The sequence below is a fragment of the Callospermophilus lateralis genome, chromosome 6, assembly GCF_048772815.1.
Source record: "Callospermophilus lateralis isolate mCalLat2 chromosome 6, mCalLat2.hap1, whole genome shotgun sequence".
Lineage (NCBI taxonomy): Eukaryota > Metazoa > Chordata > Mammalia > Rodentia > Sciuridae > Callospermophilus > Callospermophilus lateralis.
The window spans coordinates 54288434-54298396 of NC_135310.1; the positions used below are offsets into that span (position 1 = coordinate 54288434).

Sequence of the window (9963 nt, forward strand, 5' to 3'; positions counted from 1 at the left end):
GGGGCAGGAAAGGGAAAAGAGAGGTACATCTCAATTAAAAATTTTTTTAAAGACTAAATAAACTTCAAAAAGTTGAAATATTAGAACTGGCATTTTTTAGGGAGCTGGGGATATAGCTCAGTTGGTAGAGTGCTTGCCTTGCATGCACAAGACCCTGGGTTCAATCCCCAGCACCATAAAAAAGGGGAGAAAAAAAGAAGAAAGAAATGGCATTTTTATCAACACAATGCTATAAAACTAGCAATTAATTATAAACTCAGAAATCAAAATGATTTCTCCACTTGAAAACTTTAACACTTCCTGTTAAACACTAGTTTTGTGATTCTAGTCAGTACAATTACTGAAGTCACTGGGTATATAATGAAAACACTACCTATCAGATTCTAGATAGCCATAGTAGATCTCAGAAAAATTACCACCTTTAAACATTTTTAATAATAGTCATGAAAATAAATGCATTAAGCATCTAAAGATTTTGAGGGGGAAAATAAGGCCAAAGGATAATAGAAAGAATGAATCTATAAAAATTAAAGGAAATATTTTTTTAAATATGTCCCTTCTTCTGAGTTAAAACATATATGCCCAGGTTGTGTTATTTAAAATTTTAAGTATAAGCCTGAATCAAGCTATAATGCTCAGGATTTAAATCAACCAGTAAAGGGTCTTGAAACTAAACATTTGAGTTAAATTTAGTAGAGTAATTCTATCCTGGATTATTTATCAGACAAACACAGAAAGTTCTTAAATATTTATCAGTTTATGCCGGCACCTTAGTGTAGCCATAGTACATACAACTATAGTATAGAAATTCTATATGAGGGAATAGACTTGAGTTTTTTGGCAGAGATCTAATACAGTGAAAGGCTTCCTAGAAGAATAGCCTACTCAGTATCCATGGAGCATACTAAAACATGTTTCTAAGAAGTTGGTTTATATCAATAACAACTTAATATCACATACACCAACCAGCATATTCAGAAAAATGTGCTCATCAGTTGACTAGAAAATAATGGGTCAAGAAACAAAAATTCATTGCTCTGTGAGCCATCTCTAATTAGAACCCCTTTAATAAATATCAGAGAATTCATTATAGCATATTTAAATTTTTCTCTCCTAAAACACATTCTAAAAGAGTTGCTGCTATTTAAATTCTCCTGTTTTTTGAAATGGGGTCTTGGTATGTATTCCAGCTGGCCTTGAACTCCTCAGTCCAAGGCATTTATCCTCTTACCTTAGCCTCCCAAGGAGTTAGGACTACAGATGTATACCACCCGCCAGCGTAGGTTTCCTTTTTTTTTTTTTTTTTTTTTCTTTTTAATTATTTGAATATATTTTATTTTCTTGACCCTTAAGAGTTCCCACTAGTATTCTTTTTCCTTTTTGGTATCTTTCACATTTTATAATCTTTTTAACAGTATACGTAACTTGAGACTTTAAATATTTTAAAATCTGATCATCATATAAAACATGATAATGCTTATTTTTTAAAAAGGTTGCACCATGATATATTTTTTCCTTAAAATTATATATCAGAATGACAAAAAGCCTGGAAAAATATGGCTTTTTAGGTTTCCCTGCCCAGAGATTCTAATTCGTTGTTATGGAGTGAGGCTCAGTCATTAGTTAATATTTTTAAGTTCTTTTAAGTTCATTGTTAACCAGGGCTAACAACTACTGGTCTAGACTACTTTAAAATTCACATGATTTGACTTTTTCATATTAGTGTCTCCTGAAATAAGAAAATGGATAAAAGACAAGTCTGTACAATTTGGGGGGTGTTTATACTTCACTTAAGAATCCACACAATATACTACTCAACTACCAAACATTCTTTGGTAGTTGAGTAGTATATTGTGTGGATTTTTTCTTAATTAACACATAATGTACATATTTATGTAGTACAGTGTAATCAACACATTGATACAATGTGTGATGATGAAATCAGCCTTTCTTTATGTTGGGAACTTTCAAACACCTCTCCTCTAGCTACTTTGAGATACATGGTAACTTGTTCATCACTCTAATGTGTTAAAGAACTGATTCCTCCTCTAACTATAATATGATACCTGTTATGCAACCTCTTTGTCCCCCTCCCCTTCCTATCCTCTCATGACCACTATTCTACTCTTTGCTTCTATGCGATCAGCATTTTTAGCTTCTCCATGCTAATGAAAATATGCAGTATTTGTCTTTCTGTGCCTGGTTTATTTTGCTTAACATAATGTTCTCCTATCCCATCCACATTGCTGCAAATGACAGGATTTCCTTTTTATGGCTGAATAATATTCCATGTACATATACATTTTCTTTTTCCATTCATCTGTTAATGAGCACCTCAGTTGATTCTATATCTTGGCTATTGTAAATAGTGCTATAATAAACGTGGTAGTAGGTGTCTCTTTGCTATAGTGATTTCATGTCCTTTGGATATATACCCAGTTATAGAATTGCTGGGTCATAAGACAGTTTTATTTTCTAGTTTTTTTAAGGAACCTCCATACTACTTTCCATTGTGGCTATATTAATTTACATTCCCACCCAGAGTGTATGAGAGCTCCCCTTTCTCTGCTTCCTCTCCAGGATTCATTATTTTTTTGTTTTTAATAATAGCCATTGTAATTGGGGAAAGAAATATTTCACTGTGGTTTTGATTTGCATTTCCTTGATGGTTAATAATGTTAATCTTTTTTTTATATGCCTGTTGGCCATTTGTATGTCTTCATTTGAGAAATGTCTATTTAGGTCTGTTGCCTGTCTTTAATCAGGTTATTTGTGGGTTTTGCTCTTAAGTTTTGGAGTTCCTTCTGTATTCTGGATCTCAATTCCTTGTCAGATAGTTTGCTAATATTTTTTCCCATTCTACTGATTGTCTCTTCATTCTGTTGATTGTTTCCTTTGCTGTACAGAAGCTTCTTAGTTTGATATAATCACATTTGTCTATTATTGCTTTTGTTGCCCATGCTTTTGAAGTATTATCCCCCCCAAAAAAATTGCCCATACTGATGTCTTTGAAGTGTTTTCTTCTAGTAGTTTCCTAGTTTCAGGTCTGACATTTAGGTCTTTGATCCATTTTTGAGGTGATTTTTGTATATGGTGAGACATGAGTCATTCTGCATATGGATATCCAGTTTTCCCAGCACCATTTATTGAAGAGACTATCAATTCTCCAATGTATGTTCTTGGCACCTTTGTTGAAAATCAGTCGGCTGTAAGTACATAGATTTATTTCTGGATTCTCTATTCTGTCCCATTGGTCTGTGTGTCAGTTTTTATGCCCATACCATGCTTTTTTGGTTACTTTACCTTTGTATTCAAGCATTGTGATGCCTCCAGTTTTTTTCTTTTTGCTCAGGATTGCTTTAGCTATTTGGGGTCTTTCGTGGTTCTATGTGATTTTTAGGAGTGTTTTTTCAATTTCTGTGAAGAATATCATTGGTATTGGGGGGTGGGGGGGTGGGGATTACATTGAATATGTAGATTGCTTTAGGTAGTTATGGGCATTTTAACCAATTCTTCCAGCACATGAATATGAGATTTTTTTTTCATTTGTTTTGTCATCTTTAATTTCTTCAGTGTTTTATAATTTTTATTATAGAGATCTTTCACTTCTTTAAATTTATTGAAGAGTGGAAGTGTTTGTATTTTGGTTTTATTTTTGTAGCTATTGTGAATACAATTACCATCTTGATTTCCAAGTTTATTATTGGTATGTAGAAATGCTGTGGATTTTTTTTTAATCCTGCATCTTTACTGAATTTATTTATCAGTTCTAACAGTTTTTTTCGTGGAGTCTTTAGATTTGTTTGTATTTAAGATCATACCATCTACCAGAAGGGACATCTTTCCAATTTCCAATGCTTATCTCATTCCCTGATTGCTCTACGATGAACAGTATTATGTTGAATAAGAATGGTGAAAGTGGACATAAGATCTTCCATATCTTAGAAGAAATGCTTTCAGCTTTTTTCCCCCCTCGCCTTAAGTTTTGATGTGTTTTTATTTTTAAGAAACTTTTTACTTCCACTTTTGATTTCTTCATTGACCCATAAGTTTTTCAGGAATATGTTATTTAATTTCCATGTATTTCTAAAGTTCTTCTTGATTTATAGTTTTATTCTATTGTGATCAGAAAAGATACATGATTTTGGTTTTTCAATTTGTCAAGATTTGCTTTGTGGCCTGACATGTGATCAGTCCTGGACAATGTTCAGTGTGCCAATGAGATAAATATATTCTTTAGCTCTTGGATGAAATGTTCTTTAAATGTCTGTTAGAAGCATTTGGTCTATATAGTAGAGTTTAAGTACAATTTTTCTTTTTTTTGGTCCATTGATGAAAATTGGGTACTAAAGTCTGCAACTATTATTATATTAGAGTCTATGCCTTTGTATACTCCAGTATTGGTTACATATATATTTGTAATTGTTATACCTGTTTGATTGCTTTAATAATGACTTTCATTGCCTCTTTTTATAGTTTTTGTTTAATATCGGTTTAATCTGATAAGTATAATTACTTATGGTCATTCTTTGTTCCCATTGGTATGAATTATCTTTTTCCATCCCTTCACTTTCAGTCTGTGCATCTTTATCAGTGAAGTGAATTTCTTTTAGGCAACATATAGTTGAGTCTTGTTTTTTATCCAGTAAGTCTATATCTTTTAATTGGAGCATTCGATACATTTACATTCAAGGCTATTATTGATAGGTAAGAACTTACTCTTATCATTTTGTTTATTGTTTTGGGGTTGTTCTGTATATTCTTTATTCCTTTCTTCCTCTCATTGTCTTTGTGGTTTGGTGGTTTTATCTACTGAGGATATTATTTTCTCTCTTTTCTGTTTTACTAGTGAGCTCTATACTTTTATATATTTACGCTATCTTTTCACTTCTAGACGTAGGACTTCCTTAAGTACTTCTTGTTAGGTTGGTCTGGTGGTAATGAATTCTCTCAGCTTTTATTTGTCTGAGAAAGACTTCATTTCTGAAGGATAGCTTGCTGGGTCTAGTATTCTCAGTTGGAAAAGTTTTTTCTTTCAGGATTTAGAACAAACCATCCCATTCTTTTCTGGTATGTAAAGTTCCTACTGAGAAATCTACTTGGTCTAATCAGGATGTGTGACTCGATCCTTTTTGCTGCTCTTATATTTTTCTGTTTCTCTAAGTTTGGATGATTCGTCTATAGTATGCCTTGGGGAGGACCCTTTTGGGTTAAATCTATTTTGGACTTTTGAACTTCCTGGATCTCTACGCTCCCAAGATTTAGGAAGTTTTGAGCTTTTATGTCTTTATTAAATAGTGTTTGAATGCCTTTTCCCATCTCTTGTCTTGCAGTACTTAAAATGCAAATATTTGTTTGCTTAATTGTGTTCCATAAGTTTCCTAGGCTTCCTCCACCTTTCCCTCCTCCTCCTTTCCCAATCCCACTCTTCCTCATCCCCCTGACTGACTTATTTCATAAGATCCATCTTCAAGTTAAGAAATTCTTCTGCTTGCTTTTGTCTGTTTTTGAAGCTCTTGATTGTATTTTTTTTTTTTTTAATTTCAGTTCAGCTCCAAGATTTATTTCTGTTTGGTCCTTTTATATGATCTCTTTCCCTAGTAAATATCTCTTTCACATCATTTACTGATTTTATAATTTCATTGAATTATCTATTTTCTCTTGCAGTCTGCTGAGTTTTCTTTTCCTTTTCAGGCATTTTGTAGATTTACTGCTGTTCTTTGGGGTCTATTAGTGGAGAACTGTTGTGTTCTTTTGGAGGTGTTTTATTAGCTTGCTTTTTCATATTTCTTTTGTCCCTATCTTAATATTTATATATCTGGTGAAACTCTGCTAATTTTGTATAGTGGTTTAATAGTGAAAGACTTTCTCCTGGAGGTGAACCCTAGGATGTAGGCTCAGTCCAATAGGTTAGGTTGACTTTGCTTCTGGATGGGTATGGTATTTGTAGTCTCCATATAGCTTTCTTAGCCATAATCAGTATTAGTAATGACTGAAAGTATCTCAGGAGCCTAGGCTGTAGGGGTTTTTGAGTCTGATCCACGTGTAGGCATGCAGCTCTCCTAGGCCAGGCAGATTTGGTGATGGTTCCAGGCTCTGTAGTCTGTGAGCAAGTGTGAGTCACCCAGCTATTTCCCTGAGGCAGACAGGACATACCTCTAACTTAAGTGGAGTGCATAGAGCTGCAGGAACTGGCCACCCAAATCTTTCCACAGCTGGAAACATGTGGGTCTGGTCTTAAGATTGCCCTGTACAGCAGCAATTTGGATGAGAAGGGCCTAAGTGAACTGGATTTCTTCAGTAGTGTGAACCCTAGAAGCTCTCTAAACTAGGTTCGAGGCCTACAGGAACTGTGGGCACCTCCTTTTTATCTTTTCTCCATGTTGGGAAGGTCCATACTGATCTCTATGAGGGAGATGGGGTGGTAAATGAAAGGTTCTTTGTTCCCTTCTTTATATAAGCCATCTTGAGTCTCCATATTTTTCTGCATCTCTGCCACATGCCCACCATACTCTACTGTTTTCAGTCCAACACTCTGGTTGAACAGTTTTTTGTTCTTTGTGAGAGGGAAGGGGCACCAGCTACCTCTAGTCAGCCATCTTGCTGGATGTTGCCAATCTACATGTTTTTTAATATAATAGAATTATATTAAATGAAACATGATCTCAGGAATTAAATGAATTCATAAGAGAATTTTGTGTTCTGTTTTTTATGAAATAATATCCTGTAGAAATGTCTTACCCATAGGGTAGGCTAGGTTTCTGAGAGAGAAAAACTAATAAGCTTTCTATAATGTATTACATGTTTTATATTTGCTAGTAATCTGTGGTGGGTCAGAAAGGAGGGATTATAAAAATTTGGTATTTACAAATATACATAGAAATTTCCCTATTGTTTTATGTATTTCTCTTATGCTTTCAGATATGCAAGAACTGTACAAGTTCCTTTGACCGACATATCCCATGTGTTTCTCTGAACTGCCCAGTACTTTTCAAACTCTCCCGAGTAAATAGAGAATTATCCAAGGCACCATATCTTCGGCAATTACTAGACCAGTTTTAAATTGTCAGTATCACGGAATTCCAGGTGCTATTCTGTTCAGTGTTTACCACTATACTGTTGTGCATGGTGCTTTCTCAATTTCCATCAAGTCAAGGATGTTCATTTTCTGTTATCTGAAGACTATGAAGACTTTTATGCTAACTGAATTAAAAATTACGTGTTGATCTCTAAATAGCTCACTTCTTACAATGTACAAATTCCTCATTCTTTCACCTTTTTAACATTGTTTTATAATGCAGGTGTTGGATTTGCTCCAGTATGTGTACCATCTTATAAAGCATTTGAGTAGATCATGTTTACTTCCCTGTGGAAGGAACACTGAAAGCCTCTCAAAGAAAAACCATTTGTGTGTTTTCCTTGAACTGTCTGTATCAAGACGTGTTAGAGATATCCATTCACTTTATAATTTTGACTGCAAAATATTTTGTAAATACACTTTTTTACTTTTCAAACAACTGAGTAAAATAATGTGCAATGAATTTTATACAAATGATTTTGAAGTTGTTTGGTATATTTCCTCTAGGTTTTGCTTGACTCAAAGTAGATTTGTTATTTTGATCAAACTGTGCAAACAATAGTACCATGTGTAGCATTTTGAAACATCATTTTCTAAAAACCGCTGTCTTGCTTTAGCTATTAATGGGGCATTGTGAGGAACTGTGCAAAGACATTTTTGTTACAAACCTGTGGGCCTGTTGCAATACTTTAAAAATAAAAAATTTTATTCCATTTTTGCTTGTTTTGTATAGACATTTCTATTGCTTCTAAATATGCTTAAAATATTTTCTTTTCTTATGTACTGTACAGTTAATCTTATTTGCCACCATCTTGAACACAAAATGTGTATTTAGAATATTTGTATAACTGTATAAAATGAAAAAGGAATTATGTGGTCAGTGCATTGTTTTTTTAAACTGGAAATCATTGTTTTAAGAGTTAATAATGGAAACCATATTAAAATTGAATAAAATATGAAATATGGAAGTGTGATTTTTATCTTGCTATAAATGAAATCATCAGTCACATATATTACCCTATGCTTTCCTGAATTTTAATGAGGTAAATGAAACTCATTCTCTTTTTTTTTTTTTTTTTTTTTTGCTAGACATCTAATTTTTTTGTTGTTCTTTTCAGTTATACATGAAATAGAATCTATTTTGATTACATAAGCATAGACAATATCTTTCATAGATCCTGATTGAACAGTCTAGGAAAAATTTAGCACTTGCCCTTTTAGAAAAGCATGTACTGGTTGGTAGATCTTCAGGGTTTAACTTCATTTGGACACAGTGATTTAATTTTGAGGCCAGAACTTTCCTGATGGAAAGCAAAACTACATTATTAACTTTTTAAGAATTTTAATGCCAATTTCTAACATATGCCAGTTTTTTCCAATAGGAAAAAAAAGTTCTTAACATAGGTTGGTCATTTGCTTACTCATCAGGAATGCAATGTGTATGTCCAATGTCTAGTATGATTTCGTTTTCTGAGAATTCCATGGTAAGTATGAAATCAAAGAGATACAAATCATGCTTTTAAACATGTGTCTCTCAAAACCTGTTAAAACATTAATAAATCCTCATTTCTGAGGATCTTTGTTGTTTTTGTATGGGAGACTGAGCACAGTCCTTAGAATTATGGTTTTCATAACTCATGCATACGTGGACACTTATAAAGCTTTCTCTACTTGTTAATTCTGTACTGTCAGAACTTCCACTTACTCCATCTCTTTCTCATCTTGGGAACAATTGCACCTGGCTCCAGAACTGTATTTTACACTAACATCTTGTAGCTGTATAGTCTTAATCTTTCTATTTTCTCCCCTTTTTTCCCCTTCATTTCATAACAGCTGAACCATAAGAATATTTATTTACGACCCTTGAAAAGTTTTCTAATTGACTTCTCAATTTCAAAATACTATTTCTTTACATATTTGATTTTATAAAGCAAACAGAAACCTAGCTATAAATAACATTAATAGGATCTGCCATCAACAGAGGGAAGAGTAGGGAAAGGGGGCAGTATACAAATCGTTATTTTTAGGATGGATATTTCAGATCACTCTTAGCCCTGTACCTCTCAAAAGATAGCACATACACCTCTACTTATTGTTATCCCCATCATGCCTTTCCTCTTCTCCAGATATGAGGAGAATTGTTACCTCTACCCACTTGGGTTTTATAATAGGCAATAAAATCCAGTACCATTAATGCCCCAGTTCTGCTTAAACACCTTTGTATAGGAAAACAGTCATGGATTATGTCTGGCATTTGGTATCCAAGGATGAAATCACAAGACATACCACCAATCCATAGCTTTTCTCTCATTTCCTCACCCTCACTCAGATTTATTTCAGGACTTTGCCAATGTCTAAGAGTGACTTACAAAGCAAAATATCTTATTAGAGGTACTCTCAGATTCATACCATCAGATTTCTTTGTATGTTTGGGAAGAAGAGAATGTTATCAGGAAGACAAAGGCATTTTTAAATCAAAATACCTTTTTATTACCCAGGAATCTTTACCTGTCATACTGATCCCACCACCTTTTGATGGAGAGAAAGAAGAAAATTTCAGGGAAAGAATGGGGTAAATTAAGGAACCTTAATAAGAATACAGCCCTTTGAAAAAAACAAATTTTGATGTGAAAAACAATCATTTGGTTTAAAAATATTCACATTCTTTGAAAACTGAGGACATCACCTGCCCCTGGTTACCTAATACAGCTTTGTGAATGGAAATGTGGTGAAGGCAAAATACTATAGTTAACAAACCTATTTATTTTTGGCAGGGGTAGGGGTGCCGGGGATTGAACTCAGGGGCACTCAACCACTGAACCATATCCCCAGCCCTATTTTGTATTTTATTTAGAGAGAGTGAGTCTCACTGACTTGCTTAGCAC

At 33.8% G+C, this 9963-nt stretch overlaps 1 protein-coding gene across 3 annotated transcripts in view; it reads left to right on the forward strand.

Annotated features, from left to right (window-relative positions):
• The window catches only part of Rev3l (REV3 like, DNA directed polymerase zeta catalytic subunit), a 177012-nt gene extending 168973 nt beyond the window's left edge, over nucleotides 1-8039 (forward strand). For all 3 annotated transcript variants that reach the window (XM_076858345.2, XM_076858346.2, XM_076858348.2), the window contains one exon: nucleotides 6922-8039. In XM_076858345.2, the coding sequence (XP_076714460.1) occupies nucleotides 6922-7062 (141 nt within the window). In that variant the 3' untranslated portion in view covers nucleotides 7063-8039. The remainder of the gene's footprint in view (nucleotides 1-6921) is intronic.
• Nucleotides 8040-9963: the final 1924 nt, after the last annotated feature.